Raw genomic sequence first — 16,277 nt, 5'->3', positions numbered from 1 at the left:
TAAACCTTAGAGTTGACCCACTGTCTCATCTTCTCTGGTACCTACAGGATCTCATCCTTTACCCCTGAACTGCCTGGGCCATGTCCCATGCCACAGCTCCCTCTCTTGGGCCACAGCCTGTTTGTAGGGAGATCCACACCTCCAGGGCCTCTCTTCCAGGCTTCACTTTACAGTGCCCTCCCCCCCCCCCCCCCCCCGTCCTCGCGCACGCTTCGCTTCAGACTCAACACTTCTGCCCCGGGCATGCTCTTGCTACTGGGGCCCCATTGGAAAGTAGCGAAAGACTGGGATGGGTGGTGTAGGTGCTGAGTACAGCTCTTCCCAATCCACAGCCTCCTGGTGTCTGTGGTCAGGATGTTTTGACTTAAGTCTGTGCCACATACCCTGCCGAATATAATAAAAAGCTCATCCGTCTGCAGCTCTTTACCCACATCTTGTGCATACACCCTTCTGATCCTGCAGCCGCCGGTGCACTGGGCGCCACCAGTCCAGGAGCACCATCTCTGTCCTCCATTTGGGGAGCAGAAGGCCTGGATATCATCGAGCCTTCTCTGAGCTTCAGCCTGACTCCGCGAGGCTGGGCAAGGACCTGGCGCCCTCTGCAGGCGTCTCCGGTAGCCCGCTCGATTCTGCAGCTCCAGCAGCCAGGGGCGCGGGGGGCGGGGGGGCGTCTGCCCCTCCCCATCGGGACTAGACTTCCCGGTTCACTGCCCCTTCCCAGCCTGGCCTCCCTCATCTCGGTCCTGCCCCTCAGACCCCGCCCTCAACCTCGGGCCCCGCCCTCGTCACCCTGGGGGCTGGAGACGCGTCCCCGGCTTGCGCAGCGGCCCTGGCGAGGGGCGCAGGTGAGACGCACTCATTGGAGACTGCTGCTTCCCGTGGCAGCCCAGGGAGGTGGGACTAGCAGCATGCCCCTATCACTCCTATGTCCTCCGGGGCTAGAGCTTCCCTAGCCCTAGAATTCCGGAGTGGGAAGGGCCAGATCGGCTTAACTACCAAAGGCTATCAGGCCCGGAACTGCTGGCCCAGCTCCTGCTGGGACCCAGGAACACCCTTGGAGCCAGTTTCTCCCTTTCCTCTAGCTATCTGCTCCTTTCCCCACTTTTGTTTTGTTTTTAAGGCTTGAGGCACCAACCCTACCTCACTTCCTGGCTTACCCTGCTGGGGGAAGGTGGGATCCACTGAGCAGACCCTGACAGCCTTTCTGAGCTCCGGAGGCTTCAGCCCCCACCACGACTCGACTTTGTAAGTTGGGGTCTCAGAGGTTCTCTGTGGGCAAACAAGTCTTATGAGCAACCGCATGCTGTACTCCCGTGTGCACACCCCTTCAGGGGAGGTTCTGGGTTTGAAGGGGCCTTGTAGGCCCTTCCTACTGTGTCTATGACAGTGTGCAGATCAGGGTGCACAAAGCTCACGAGAGCCTGGCCCAAGGAGCTCGATGTCCAGCCACAGATGGGTGGCAGATAACAGGATCCCACTATCTCAGGCTTGAACAAATTGGGGAGACCCTTATACCCCAAATTCTACATGTGGGTAGGGTTTGCTGTAGATTTAGAGACAGCCCTGTTCGGGCTAGTGTTGCACGGCTACCTAGACTGCATGTGTGGTGTAGCAGCTCCGGTCATACATAAGCAGGAAAGAGGTGGTTGCTCTAAACTCTGAAAAAGCAAAAGCTCTCCCCCTGCATTTGCTCCACTGGCACTTTGCCTAGAGCTGGGAGGCATTGGGGTATTAAACTCATCCCAGCGAGGCTGCCACCTGGGGCCAACACCCCACTGTCCACCTAGAGGAAGGGATTGAGCCTTGTGCAGGTAGCTGGTGTCCTCTGTCTGATGCACTCAACAAACAGAGAACCCTTATTTCAGCAACACTCATCACCTCAGGCTGTCAGCTGGTGCCCCACCTGAAGACACTTGTGGTTAAGATGCCTCTCTTCTTCCACCCATCCAGCCTGGCATTTTGAGCTTCTGCAGAGGTTTTCTGTAGCCAACTGGCCTGCTGTGCCTTTGGGTCACTGTGCACTGGGTTATCTAGGATGTGCTGTATTCCCATTGCCTCAGCTGCTGTGAGACAGGGTCCTGGAGCCTGGTGCCATGAGGGGACACTTGGATACCTAGGACACAGGAGACCTAACCTTATCCTTATCTGACAGCCTTACTTGTGGTGTGTGCCCTGCTCCCCTTAGGTAAACAAGAGGTAACAGGAGAGGTCAGAGGGTACATGAGAGGGTTAGTCAAGTGTCCAGTGCAGGCCTGTAGGTAGGCAGGAGCAGCCATGCATGGCAACTTTGTCACGGTGACTCCTTCCAACCCACAGTCTGTTGGGGATGGCTGTCCCTGAGGGAGTCAGGGATGGTTTAGTGATGGGAACCTTCCTGCTCTAGGCACTCATGTGGCCCTACTTCCTGCTAATCTGCAATCTACAGCCTTCTGGGGCCCCTCTCAGAGGCAGCAGGTGAAGGAGGGGCTGAGGGCAGCTTCTACCAGGCAGCTCCCTGGCTGGCTGGACTGGTAGTACCATCCACCATCCACCGCTCACCCCTCTCCTTGCCAGCCTCTCTGGAGGGCAGCTCCAGACCTTATCGGGGCTGGGCCGCGAGGAAGACAGTTATCAGGTCTTTGGCAGCCACACTTCCCTGGTCTCTGAGGGCGGCACTGGTTGCCTCCCCTGATAAGTGTCCCTCGAGGGAGGAGAGCCCCCACCCCTCAGAAGAGGCCCCAGCTGGAAAAGCAGTGTCTTACATTCCTGGGCCACTGCCCTGCCCCCCTGGGTTGGAATTCCTGCTTTGCTTAGTCCTTTTGAGCTAATTTCTAATTATCTTGTTAAGTACCGCCCCCTCCTTCCAGGCTAACCCTCCCCTAACAGTGACTCCATGCCATCTTCTGAGTCTGGCCTGATGCCTGTCTTTGTCTCCACTCTGCATGCTGTAGCCCACCTCAGGCCTGCAGCATGCAGTCCCAGGAGAGTGGTGTCCAGTACAGCAGGTGGGACAGCAGCAGCCGGGATGAGGTCAGCATGACTGCCGGGTCCAGCACTGAGGAGGCCTCATGCTATAGGAGGTAAAATCCCAGCCCATTGCACTGACTGGCCTTGTCCAACCCCAGCCCCTAGGACCACCCACCCAGTACCCACGGTTCTGGGACTTACCTTTGGGTAGACAGGTAACTCCCAACTTCAGCAAAGCACTCAGGCCTCTGACTTCTGCTCAAGCTTTTTCCTGATCTAGCCCTCCTTCCCCACCCAAGCCCACTCAGGAACCTCCCTGTAGCCCTGGCTTGGGCTCACTGGCGGTTCTCACTCCAGGATCTCCCAGAAGCTGTGCTCGGGCAAGCTGGGGATCGCCATGAAGGTGCTGGGTGGAGTGGCCGTCTTCTGGATCATCTTCATCTTGGGCTACATCACTGGCTACTATGTGCACAAGTGCAAATAAATGCTGCCACATTCCCACCCCTGGGAATTCCCTCCCATGTGCACAGACCGTTTGTACAGACACTCCTCCATACAGACCCCAAGGCACAGGAAGATGCCAGTGTGCACTGTCAGCACAACTCCACAGCTCCAGCATACAGGGTGGACCTAAGACCCAACACCCTAGCCCAGGCAGCGCCAGACACGTACATGCTGGAGACCAGGCTCAGCCCCTGCAGAGCTGTAGGGAACCTCCTTAGGCTGGCTCTGCACCCAGGGTCCAGACTCCTTTGGCTAATGCTACGTGGGATCTTTCTCAGCCTAGGGCCTAGGCCTGTCCCTAGCTGAGGCTGGGATGAGGAGTGTGCTCTTCCCTGTGGCACTGGGCAAAGCGCCTGGTCCTCTAGGCCTTCCAGATTCCTGGTTGTACAGGGAGGGCCTTGAATAATGATGTGTCCCCTACCTGTTCTTTTTAGGGGACACAGACAGGGCCCCATATAGAAGGCCTGTTTCTGTTTCTGTGCAGGGCACAGAGGCCTTCTCAAACACAACATTGTATTCTTTTTTTTTTCAAGACAAGGTTTCTCTGTGTAGTCCAGGCTGGCCTTGAATTAGGATCCACCTGCTACTGCCTCACGAGTGCTGGGATTAAAGGCATGGGTCACCTGATATACAACATAACATAGCAAACTAGGCATGTCCTGGGGGATGGCCCTGAGGGAAAATGGAAGCTGGGTGCCTTACCCATTGCCTCCTCACAGGCCCCCACTCCTTAAGGAGCCTGTAGACAAATCACTGTTTACTGAAGGAACAGTGGGTGACTGTTTCAACAGTGCTGACCAGCCAGGCATGACTTGCTCCAGGCCTGACCCTCCTCCACAGCTCTTCCTGTTTGGCTCCCTGTCTTGGAATGTGCCCCTCGTGGCTGGGCCATCTCTCAAGAACACACATAGACAGACCTAAGGGTTAGGTTGTGGTTGGACCTGTCCCTCCTTACTGGACCATGTGAGGACAAAGCCTTCAACACTTGAGGGTACTGTGGCTATAGGAACTTTGGTCCCCTCTCTAGTGGCCTATGTAGAATCTCCCTGGACCACCCATCCCTGGTGTGCTGTGAAATGTTCCCAGGCTTGCAGGCCATTCGTTAGAAAATCTTGGGAGTTCTGCACCCTGAGCTGGGAGGGTGGAGGGCACAGGAGCAGTTGCTATCTGTGGGCAGAGAAGGGAGGCCAGACAGTAGGGTACCAAAAGACTGAACCCATTGCTCCCAGGTTGGAAAGTCCCCTCCCTCTTGCTCTTATCACACTGGCAAGTTGAGGGGCTTGGCCAATCTGGCCAGGGAGGGCTGGCCTCATCCTAAGTTCCTGGTTTGGACTGTCTTGAGCTTCAGTGGCCCTCATGGGGGTGGTGGTGGTGGAGGTGTTTGCAGTGGAGTTGCTCCAACTGGCCTGGGTCTCTGTACTAGAAATTGAGGTCTCTAGGCCTCAATTCTAACAGACACCTCTGCCCACACTCACAGGCCCCAATTGAGGCAAGACTGTGGAATGCACCTCTAGCCATGAGGCACTGCAAGACAGGCATTGAAAGGTTCCAGGGAAGGACCCCTCAAGGTCTAGTGTGCCCCTTGACAAGAGCAGTGCACCTTGGTCTAGTAGTCCTTGGGGCAGGAGCAGGTGTGTGTCTAGACAAGGCAGACATGGCTGAGCCAGGGATATGGGGTGCAGTAGGGAGGTGGAACAGGGAGAATCAAGTGTGTTCCATGCAAGGGGCTCTAGTTGAGAGGAAGGGAAGTATGTAGGCTTCTCTTGGTATTTCTGGACTCCTTGGATGACAGTTAGGGGGTGGGCATCTAGCCATATCCTGTACTCAAAACTAAGGTGCTCCCAGCCCACCCCTGGCAACTATCCAGCGTCTTCAGCCAGGAGCTATCTGGCCAGTACTTGGCAGGGGGCTGCTTCAAGTGATCATAAGGCTATGGGGCCCCTGGAGGGTCCAAAACCAGGTGGGAATTTGGGCAGTTATCACGTGAACGTCTGCTACACTAGGACTGTGGCACTATCCCCTGGAGACAGGAGTGGGAAGGCTGCTGGATGCAGAGGAAATGTTGCTACCAAGGGGTTTTATTAGTTTTATTAGAACAAAGAGGCATTCTGCTTGTATTTGTAAAAAGTTCCAAAAACTTCAATCTCACACATGGGTTGTGCTGGAGGGAACATCAGGAACTGGTGGGGGTGGGAGGTGGGCATGGGGCAGCGCCATCCTTACAGTTTGGTGAATCCACACAGAATAGCTGAGCTCTTGCCACAGCCACTCAAAGGGACCTATGAGCGGCGACTAAACAGTCACAGGGTAGCCCCTGTCTCCTAGAGCTCGACCACCCATCAGCTTTGTCCAGGAAACTGCCATAAGGGACCTGGAGCTGCACTGGTTCTGACAACGAAAGGTTCTTGTACAGCTTCAAAACAAAAACCCCAAATAACAAACCCAAACCATTGTTTACAGAAGACAAATTGTCCTTTGAGGTCAAAGACTAAAGAGAAGATGACGTCAGGCAGAAAGGCTGAAGGGCCTGGTTCTCTGCTGCAGCCAGATGTTAAGGCATGGGGCCACTAAGTCCCTTTTGCAGCTGGCTGTGTCCTCAGGACCAATCACTTTGGCTCCAGGGATAGAGGGGTGTGCTGGGTACATAAGCCAACACATGCAGAGAGAGACAGGTGGTGTATAACAACACACTGAGATGGAAGCTGTAGGGCCGTGTGTGTGGCACATCTTCCTGTCACTGACCAACAGGCCACAAACCAGCCTGCCCATCCACTCACAGGAATCCGTCCCACTACACAGGACTAATGGGCATGACCTCTGGCTGAGGAGCGTATGTACCAACAATGACCAGCACTCCAGCCCTGGACACAGTTGTGGGAAGCAGATGCTGCCCTGGGAGCGTAGCAGCAGTACCGTGCTAGGAAGCAAGCTCTGAAAAGATTAAGATCACAACATGATGTACCCAACTGTCTTTGCACAGGCATTAAAAAAAAAGCCATTAACACGTTGTAGAGAAACGTACTGTTCAATAGAACACCTGCCCTTTAACCTGAATTTAGACCTGTACTGGCAAACCTAGCTCGGTGTCTTTCCCAAGTTACTCGCCACATGATTCAGAACATTTCCAGCAATTATTTGAATAATCCATGAGAGCAGTAGGTCACATGAGTGTTGTAATGATGACACAACTCACTTTATAACAGTCACCCAGACAGAAGCAGACACCTTAAAATACCCAGAGAAAAGGAAGAACAACCACACAGACACATCTACAGCCAGCACACCCACAGGAGCCACAAGTGGAACCAGTTATGCAGGCTGGACTGTCAGCGAACCACAGTCACATAGGGAGGGGTAGTGATCAGGTCAGCCTTGGATGGGTACACCACCTTCAAGCTCCCCTCCAGGTCCACCACTCGGACCTGTTCCACCACCAGGGGGCACTGTCCATCCTTTCCAGCTCTCAGATTCAAGTTGGGATCAGAAAGTCCACAGCTGGCATCAGCTTCCGTACCAGACAGTGCATCTTCCTCTTTATTTTCTGAAGTGCTTTTGCTCAGCTCTGCCATTTTCTGCAATTGAAAGTAACCTTTTAACAAAGATGAGAAGTGGGGAGGTAGGAAGCCAGGCTGCAGGAACCCACAGAGCGGCAACAGCAGCTATGAGAGGGTGGGAACACAAAGCCGTCCCTCATGGCCAGGACTGTGGGTTGGGGTCACTCACCAGAATGAGGCTGTCCATGACGTCCTTACAGAGCTGCAGGCTAGTGGCACTTGTTACTTCCAAAAACAAGTTGCATGTTGTTTTCTTAATCTTAAGAGTTGGATTTCAGGAAAGAATAGTTAATGATGTTGGGACACCAGCTGCTTAACGTATTCAGAAAAAAAAATCTCTAAGTAGAGTTACACAGGGCTGGAGGTGCAGAGTGCTTGCCTTGCATGCATGAAGCCTTGGGTTAAGTCCCCAGCACCACGTAAACCAGACATGGCGGTGCACACCTATAATCCTAGCATTAGGGAAGTGGAGACAGGAGGATCAGAAGTTCATGGTAATTCTTAGCTTATATATCAAGTTAAAGGCCAGCCTGAACTACATGAAAACCTGTCTCAAAACAAAGAACTTGTAGCAAAGACTGAGGGACAGCACAATGGTGACTTTGTGGAGGTGGGTGGCACCAGGTGAGGGCAATGCTGAGGAGCAAAGGGCCCCAGCCCTCTACGTTGTGTTTCTTTCTCTCTCTCACAAGCGGGCACTAGATGGTTGGATAGCCTAGAGGACATGTCCACACTTCAGACACTGCCTACCTTCGTCTTCTCACTGTTTGTGATAGGTGGGAAAGAAATCACATCTCCTTCGGCATCCACAAGACAAGGGTAGTTTTCCTTCCCATCCAGTAAGTGAAGGTACCTGTGTGGGAGGCATCCGGGTGCCAGGCACAGTGTGAGCTAGTGGTAAGGCCAAGCGGGGGCTAAGCTCTGCAGACAACCAGATGCAACATCAAAGCCAAGTTTGTGGATGTGACACCACAGCTGCTTCAGCCCTGCACCTGCCCAGAGACCCGGGAGGTGAAGCTCAACAGAGGCCTTAGGTCTGACAACCCGACCCCACTACTGAGAACTTGATGGCCGCCTGGAGCAGGACCCCTGCCCCCAATGGAGTCTGGCCCTTTCAGGAGGAGTAGTTACTCTCTCTTAGAAGGAAGTCTGGGGACAGTCCCTATCCATCTGGTTATGTTGCACTTCTGGTGGCTGTAGGGGCTGGCCGAGGTACAGCTGATTTGTGGGTAGTGTGCCTGGACCTCCTACATCTGCTAGCCTACTGACCTGTGCAGCCCTGAGACGCTCTGCCGCTTCTTCTGCTTTCTCTGCTCTTCAGCCTCCAGCTGCAGCTGCCTCACCAGCTCCTTGGCCTTGGCTTCTCTCCGCCCCAAGGGCATGATCTGTAGGAGCAGAAGCTCACTATGCTACTGAGGCCACCTATGAGCATGAGGGATGCTGTACACCTCTCTCTACCTTAATCTCTAGCCGGGGAGTGGGTGGTCAAGTTTCCAAATCTGGAAGCAGAGACTGAGGCCCATCACAAGTAATACACTGCCTGGCTACATTTCCAGAGACCCCTCTGGAGAGGGGATGTACAACACTCAAAGCTCTAAGCTCATAAACACCTGTGTTTCTAAAAACATATGACTGCTCAGAAGGCCAATGGAGAGACAGGAATCAGTCACCTGAGCTGGTTGAGTCAGGCATGCACCCGGCACCCGAGTCCCTTCCCCTGGGTATCTAAGCCAAATCCAAGCTTAAAATCATAGCCCAGAGCAGCAACCTGGTGATTCAGTTCACACTACAGGTATTCTGTTAAGTGGGACATAAACCAAAATCTTTAGTTAAAGTTGGTTAGCTAGCTAGGCATGGTGGCACATGCCTTTAATCCCAGCACTTAGTACAGAGGCAGGTAGATCTCTGTAAGTTCAAGGCCAGTCTTCTCTACACAGAAAGTTCCAGACCAGACAATGCCACAGAGTGAGACCCTGTCTCAATAAAAGTTGATAAGCACAGGAAGCATCTTCCAAAGGCCTCCGTTATGATGGGCATTTGCACAGCTATACACTGGGTCCTAGAGTGAAGGCAGAAATCATGTCCCTTATGCACTTGCTTCCCAGACCCAACCCCCAGCCTGTGAGTTTCCCAAGGAAAAGCACAAGTGCAGACAGAAAGGGCAGAGCAGTTGGCACCTTGAGGTCCTCAGGTGGCCGGGCTGCATACAGCAGGGGCCCGCGCACTGCCTGGAGGTCATGGGTGGCAATGGTGGCTGCTGTCCTCTTCTCACAGAGGTCATCATGGAGCTTTGTCTACAGATGAGAGCACAGAAATGGGCCTCAGAGTCCCTGCTGTCCAGGTCTCTCCTAGCCTGCAAGCTCACCACTACAAAGTGGCACCTCCCTGTCTCCCAACCATGTATTATCTGGTCACCAGCAACCTTTCTCTTAAGTTCTAGAACATGACACTTCAGAGTCTGAAGAACTTTCATATCAAACTATTATTCCATCTATAAGACAGACTGCAGGTCTGCTGCTAGGCTGGGCATGGCTGGGGAGAGGGGGGCACTACTGGCCTCCTCCCTGAGCTGCTGAGGGAAGTCTCAGACAACAACTCTGGCCTTGCTTATGCAGGGATGTACCTGTCTCTGCTAGGCACAAAAGGCAAAGATGTGCTTTTCAGTTCCCAGGGAGACAGGTGCCAGAGGAGCAAACTTAGGGAGTGGTCCAATCAGCCTGACCCAGTAACTCCCATGAGAATGTGGTGCTGAGAAGGGACAATTTTACTTATTACTATTATTCATTTATTTATTATTAATTAATCTATTTTATTTATTTATTTTTGAGATAGGACCTCACTGTGTAGTCTTGGTTGGTCTGGAACTTGCTATGTAGACTAGAATGGCCTCGAACTCACAGAGATCTGTTTGCCTCTACTGGGATTAAAAGTGTGTGCTACCATGCTTGGCAAGAAGGGACAATTTTAACATGGTCCCATATAAAATAGACTGCGCATTTTATTGCAGAAATCAGAAATTTCCCACTAGTATCAAACATCATCATAAAATCATGTCTGAAGTGGGGTAGCAAGTGAAAGCTGTGTGGAGAAACCAATAGCCCAGGCCCAGCAGATCCAGGGTGTGCTCTGTATACCAAGGAACTGCCTGCCACACCCTGAACCTGGGAAACTGAGGCATGGAGACCACCTTGCACCTCCTGTTCCTGACCTGACTGCTGGACCTAGTGATACGTATACCCAGCATGCAGCCCCCATACCCAGCATACAGACTCCTGAATCTGCCTGCTGCATGTATGCCTATCCCAGCATGCAGCCAAGTCTGTCTGCTATGTATCCATCTCCAGCATGCAGTCCCCCAAGTCTACCTACTAAGTGCCCACCTGGGAGTTGAGAAAGCGCCGGAGTGCATTTCCTGGCTGCAGGTCCATGCCTCTCACGACGGCTCCCACGATGTACGGGCGCACGTCCCTGACCTCCGGGCTTACCCTGATTGTCAGGGGTGTTGGGTTCTCAGAGACGTGTAAGACCTTGAGCATCAGTCTGGCTGAGTCGGCTACCTCCTCCTCACCCTCCCCGCTTTCCCGACGCTGCTTCCGCTCACGCCTCTTCTTTCTGTCCTCCTTCTCAGAGCCCTCTGGCCGGCCCTTGCTCCGACAGCCACGGCCACGAGCACGCAGGTACTCTAGGATGGATTTGGTCTGGCAGCCACCCACCATCTTCTCCAGGCGCTTGTCTCGAAGCTTGTTCCCTCGGAAGTTGATCTCTTTGAGCTTGGGACAGTCTGCCAGCTCAGCAGGGATCTCGGTCAGTTGGTTGTTGGAGAGGTCCAGTGTCTGGGGAGAGAAGAGTTTGGATGCCCAGGTCTGGGCAGGTGGACAACAAGCTCTACTGTGGTCCAGGCCCAGGAGCCACAGCCAGGCTACCCCATGAGGTACCTACAAGCCCATAACTGCCCCACGCCACTCCCCCCCACCTCCCCTAATTCAGAGGCTGGCCAACTCAACGCATCAGGCCTGCGACCACCATAGCAAACACTCAGGTCTGTCAGCAGGCTAGGGGACAGACCAGAACTCCTTCCAATCTGAAACAGGCTCCTCAAATGGCACCCCCTATTTCGTGAATTTAATGAAGAAAAATAAACACCAACAAACCCTCTCCCCACACCAAGTCTGACATCACTAGTGGAACACTGCCTCACCACTGTTCTCTTTCACGAGGGTGGGCTGGAGAAAGGCAGGAGGGCCACTGTGTCCATGCCATCTGTACACACAAAGCCCAGTGGTATGTGGAAAAGAACTTGCTGTTGCTAGTCTACTGACGCACAAATGCTGCTGTTTTGAACACTGTGGGAAGAGTGTGCAGCCCTTCAGCCTCCACAAAATTCATTTTGGTTGGGGAGGGGATGTGCTCAACAGCAGGCTGGGTGTCAAAAATTTCTTCTCTAGGGAGACATAAACAAATGCCTGCCCTGCTTTATAGAGCAACAGTGTCCAATTTGGGGTGACCTCAAAGCGGCCATGCCACTGGAAAATCTCATCATAGCATGGATGAGTAGACAGAGTAGCTATATACCTCCCCAGATCACAAGGTCACAAGCACTTGGAGCAGAATTACATACAAGTGTCTGGGAAGGACTGAGATAGTTCCAACAACCCCCTCCTTCTATGAGGGACGTCAACACTCAGTAAGCCTGATCTCTTGCAAGCAGTCACAAGTGCTCTGATGAGGATGTTGGCTGCTCTGTCCAGAGGACAGTGTTCTACTATAGGCAACGAAGAGCCCTCTGTCTGAGCTTCTTTGCCAACAAGTGCTTGTGCTGCATGCCTGGCTGGGAAGCAGTTTTAAGAATCATACATAAACACTTCTCTCAGGGTTGGTGGGGACTCTGGTCTGCCTTGTTCTTGGCTCTCACATCAAGCATCTTTTCAGAAGAGCCTGGGCGAGGTTTACAGCCACCACGGGTGTGACACCTCACCTTTGCACTTAGAAACCAGAGCCATGCAGGTGCCTTGCAGCAAGCACTCAGATGTAGTATGGCAGCTGATTCCTAGAAGCACGGGGTGTGGACACAGGAAGACAACAGCACAGGGCAGGGCAAAAAGAGTAAGTCAGAGAGAGGCAGACAGGTCCTGCTGCACAGAGCCACAGGGTGAAGTGTCCTTGTGAGAGAGGTGGTGCTTACTCATGTTCAGCCAGCTATTGGTGCCAAGAGTGACAACCTTGTCATGGGAGTGGAGCCTGGGTCCCAGCTGTGACGGGAAGCATTTGGGGCCCTCCTGTGTGGAAAATGACGAGAGTAGAGGCTGATGAAGGGAAGATGTGCTCCCAGTGCCTAGGGAAAGCTGTGAGTGGCTGTGCTTGGGGAATCTGGATGCCTTGCAGGGTGCGCTGAACTTCTGACACCAGAGAGAGCATCCCCGGGACACAAACCCTACCCAGTACAGTGACGTCCAGGGCCACCTCTACATTAGACACCTGCTAGGAAAGGGATCACAACATAGTGGTGAGGGCGATGTGAGATGGTGTCTGTGGGAGACACACAAGGGACCACCTCAATCTCAGAAACCACAGCATGGCACGGCTTCTGGACGAACCTGGACTTATCAGGTCCCCCAGGTGAATCTGGCTACTTCTGACAACTGAGATTCAAAGACTAGGAAGGGTCTGTTTACCCAGATTCTCCTGTCAGAGACAGCTGCCCTGTGTGACCAATCCTTAGCCAAGAAGACCCTCCATGGGGACGTCTTCGATGACTAAGGTGCTGTTCTGTCTACTTCAGCAGTCTCAACTGGAGAGCGTGGGAAACCAGCTCCCACACTTATTTACCCCAGCGACTCTTGAGGAATGAGGGTTAAGAAACTTAGGTAAAAATAAAGAGGGGAGAGAAACAGAGAAAAATGCAGGATAGTCTCAGGTGGGCCTGGATCCTTATCCACCGGCCCAGAATTTTATTCTAAAGGGTTATTTATAACCATGCCAAGGGGTGGGGCAAAAGACCTCCCCCTTGCTAGTTACAGCCAGGTGTAGACCTTCCAAACACCTGGTACAGTCAACCTCTTATGCAGTCCTGCTGGGTACAGCCATTAGGAAACCTAGTGGGCTCCAACAGGAGAGCAACCCAGGTCTGGTTGACAGACACTACAGAAACAGGCTGGAGTGATGTCACAAAACCTTCCCTGGTTTACCACAGACCTGGCATGATTCCTAAGAGGCCACAGAACCCCAGAAGAAGAGAATAGACATTACTCTAGGTTCACAGGTCTCCCCCAAAGGAAAAGCAAGCCATATAGGTCTAAGGCAGAGCAATGAGTCCACACCCTAAAAAGCACAGTCAACAGGGGAGGCAAAGGACAGCAGAGGAAGGCCACCTGCTCCTTGCATTCCTTGCCCCAGATGCCTAAACAGCAGACTTGCAGAATGTTCCTACTGTTCTTGATTAGGGCTGAGGAACTATATGGCTTTGTGGTCCTGTTGGTAGCCCCTCAAGCTGGTGTGGGGCCAGATGTGGTGGCAGCTCCTGGACAATGGCCAAGGCACCTGCATTTGATTCTCTTTTCTGGAAATAAGGAGATATGCAGAGGCCTTAGTGTCATTGTCCTGGGCCTAATCAAGCAGGCTTTCTGTGTCCACATCCTTGCCTGTACTGTGGGCTTTGCTTCCCTAACCAGTGGAATGTGGTTTAGTGCCAAGAGGCTAAGTCTTGAAGCCTGACAACTCTGCTTTGAGTTGCCAGGTGAAAAGAGAGAGGGGTTCCAAGAAGATGTGTAGACAACGGGCAGTCAGCTCAGCACAGTGGTAGCAAAGACAGCTGAATCTGTCAGTGGAGCCCACGCACGTCAGAGGTTGATACAAAGAGAGACCATGTTATAGCAATCATCAGTCCTCCTGGAAAACCTAAACATCTACTGCCGTGGAATGGTCCTTCTGTACACTGTGACTGTGTTCTCCCATTGGTTGATAAATAAAGCTGCTTGACCAATGGTGAGGCAGAATAAGGTTACGTGGGACTATCAAACTGAAGACAGAGATGAAGAAGGGTGATGTCGGGGCAGATACCAGTCGCCCCCAAAGGAGCAAGATGTATTAGAACACAGGTAAGCCATGGGCCACATGGTGATACATAGATTAATAGAAATGGGTTAACTTAAATGTAAGGGCTAATTAGTAATATGCCTGAGCTACTGGCCAAACATTTATAATTAATATAAGCCTCTGAGTGAATATAATTATATTATAATTTTAAATCTCCAGCTACAGGACGGGGCGGGACAGAGAAAAGTCTCTGTTTACAATCTACTACATAAGAAGGCATAGTGTTCACCTTGTATCCCACCTAAGCCACAGGGATGCCTATGACCTAGAGGTCCAAGACTCAGGGAGTCTCATTCCACAGTCTCCTCCAGGAGATGCCAAAAAACAGGTATTCTGCAGAGTAGCTGGTCCATTTCTCATACACACACACACACACACACACAGAGAGAGAGAGAGAGAGAGAGAGAGAGAGAGAGAGAGAGAGAGACAGAGAGAGAGAGAGAACGAACATATTATCAGCCAAGTTTCCTTGCAAATCCATCTGCTATGTCGATATACCTTCATTAGGAAAGGTCTGCATAAACTCAAGGATGAGAAGCAGGAGAAGACACAGGCTTGCCCTGCCAAGGATACACATAGAGGGGGTAACTGTGGAGAGCCCAGGCTGGACTTAGGTCTGGCCGTGGCTCTGCATTTTCTGCCTTCCCATCCCTCACTCAACAGACTTAATGAGAACCCGATGGGCATCAAGCATGGCGGGAGCCTGGGTCCACAAAAGCACAAGAAACCAGTCACTTACACAAAGCAGTCCTGCGGAAAAACTCTAGGTGTATTGTTGGCTTTGGGTAAGCACTTCAGCTTTCTATGAAAGGGAAGCCCAGACCTGGACCGACCTCTCAAGGCTGTTATTAGGGTGAATCCTGTATAGACCTTAATCCGTCGTACAACGCCAATTCCCGTTCTCTCACGTTTTTGTGCCTTCTCTGGATGCACCACCATTTGGAAACCCGATCAGTTACAATTACACATAAAAGAACTAGACCTGGCTCCCTGCTCTTCGACTTCTTCCCACATAAGAAGCCCCAGTTTGAAAACAACTTTAAAATTGTCACACGTCCAGAGACCTCTGTGCATGAGGGTCTGAGAAGTGATCTGAGATAGACTGGCTGCGGAGGCAAAGTCATCCTCTAAGGAGGGACGCGTTGCCCACCCCGTGGGCCCCATCTGACCTTAAGCGAAGCCAGGTGCACGATGTCAGGACTGAGCTCCCGCAGGCAGTTGTCGGCAGCCGCCAGCTCACTGAGCAGGGGCAGAGCTCCCGGTCGGAAGAGCTCGGCGGGGAAGGCATCCAGGCAGTTGCCGGTGAGGTTGAGGCTCTGCAGGCGAGGGGCGCAGCGAGCCAGGTCAGCGGGCAGCTCGCGCAGGCGGTTGCCACTGAGGTTGAGGCTCTGCAGCTGAGGCAGCCCGGGAGGCTCGGCGGGACCCAGGCCCTCGCCCGGCGGCAGCGCCTCCAGCGCGTTGCCCGATAGGTCGAGCACGCGCAGCGCGGGCAGCGGCCCCAGCTCCGGGTTCAGGCCGGGACCTAGCGCGTTGCGCCGTAGCACCAGGCTGTGCAGTTGCGGCAGGCCCTGAGCCAGGCCGGGCCCCGGCGCACGCAGGCTGCCGCAGCCGCTCACTTCCAGGTAGTGCAGCAGCGGCAGCGTGAAGAGCCGCGGAGGCAGCCGTCCCCCCGCCGCCTTCACCCGCTCCTCCAGCCCCGGCCCGGTCAGCAGCAGCTCGCGACGCCGCTCGCGCTCCGCCAGCTCCAGCTCTGGCCAGGCCTCGGATACGGCCGTCGCCGCCATCCCACCGTCCGCGAGCCGCTTCCGGAGTGCGGTGCCTTACTTCCTGCGGGAGCCGGAAATGACCACAGAGAGCACTTGTGGGTTGGGTGGGCGGGGCCGGCCTCACGTAAGCCTTCCTGGGGCTGTCTAGTGAGGGTGCGGGTGGTCTCCTTGCCCAACACCCAAATTCCAGCTAAGGACACAATTGTACTGGGGTTGTAGCTTAATTAGCAGAGCGCCCGTCTGTCGCGCATGAAGCCCTCGGTTTGATTCCCAGCACTGCATAAATGGTGCACACCTGCCATCCCAACACTCAGCAGGTGTCACCCTCAGCATTATAGCAAGTTGGAGGTCAGTCGGGCGACATGAAACCACACCTCAAAAATAATAAAAGACAGGCAATGAGAATAGATTTATA

The 16,277-nt window shown here is 53.3% G+C and overlaps 2 protein-coding genes across 2 annotated transcripts; one reads left to right on the top strand and one right to left on the bottom strand.

The window, feature by feature from the left end:
- The first annotated feature begins 521 nt into the window (after positions 1 to 521).
- Positions 522 to 3,467, top strand: Smim1 (small integral membrane protein 1 (Vel blood group)). Its single transcript, XM_036178285.1, has 4 exons — positions 522 to 845; positions 1,121 to 1,245; positions 2,931 to 3,059; positions 3,304 to 3,467. The coding sequence occupies exons 3-4, from the start codon at positions 2,950 to 2,952 to the stop codon at positions 3,428 to 3,430; spliced, it is 237 nt and encodes a 78-aa protein (XP_036034178.1). The 5' UTR covers positions 522 to 845; positions 1,121 to 1,245; positions 2,931 to 2,949; the 3' UTR covers positions 3,431 to 3,467.
- Positions 3,468 to 5,523: 2,056 nt separating this feature from the next.
- Lrrc47 (leucine rich repeat containing 47) lies at positions 5,524 to 15,922 on the bottom strand. The gene is made up of 7 exons (XM_036178284.1): positions 15,266 to 15,922; positions 10,385 to 10,837; positions 9,182 to 9,298; positions 8,274 to 8,389; positions 7,755 to 7,857; positions 7,174 to 7,263; positions 5,524 to 7,022 (listed from the first exon to the last, which is right to left on the bottom strand). Exons 1-7 carry the CDS (start codon positions 15,878 to 15,880, stop codon positions 6,777 to 6,779), a joined length of 1,740 nt encoding a protein of 579 aa, XP_036034177.1. The 5' UTR covers positions 15,881 to 15,922; the 3' UTR covers positions 5,524 to 6,776.
- Positions 15,923 to 16,277: the final 355 nt, after the last annotated feature.

The sequence above is a fragment of the Onychomys torridus genome, chromosome 2 (genome assembly GCF_903995425.1).
Source record: "Onychomys torridus chromosome 2, mOncTor1.1, whole genome shotgun sequence".
NCBI classification, from domain to species: Eukaryota; Metazoa; Chordata; class Mammalia; order Rodentia; family Cricetidae; genus Onychomys; species Onychomys torridus.
Note: the sequence above shows the minus strand (reverse complement) of the source record. Positions and strands in the feature narration are given on the sequence as shown.

What these genes read in the sequence shown, in the direction of transcription:
- Smim1 (XM_036178285.1), top strand. Translation starts at nt 2,950, where the DNA reads ATGCAGTCCCAGGAGAGTGGTGTCCAGTACAGCAGGTGGGACAGCAGC. An exon ending in GAGGCCTCATGCTATAGGAG is followed by an intron (nt 3,060 to 3,303) that starts GTAAAATCCCAG and finishes TTCTCACTCCAG; the next exon opens with GATCTCCCAGAAGCTGTGCT.
- Lrrc47 (XM_036178284.1), bottom strand. Translation starts at nt 15,880, where the DNA reads ATGGCGGCGACGGCCGTATCCGAGGCCTGGCCAGAGCTGGAGCTGGCG. An exon ending in TGCACCTGGCTTCGCTTAAG is followed by an intron (nt 10,838 to 15,265) that starts GTCAGATGGGGC and finishes TTCTCTCCCCAG; the next exon opens with ACACTGGACCTCTCCAACAA. An exon ending in TCATGGACAGCCTCATTCTG is followed by an intron (nt 7,023 to 7,173) that starts GTGAGTGACCCC and finishes TTTCAATTGCAG; the next exon opens with AAAATGGCAGAGCTGAGCAA.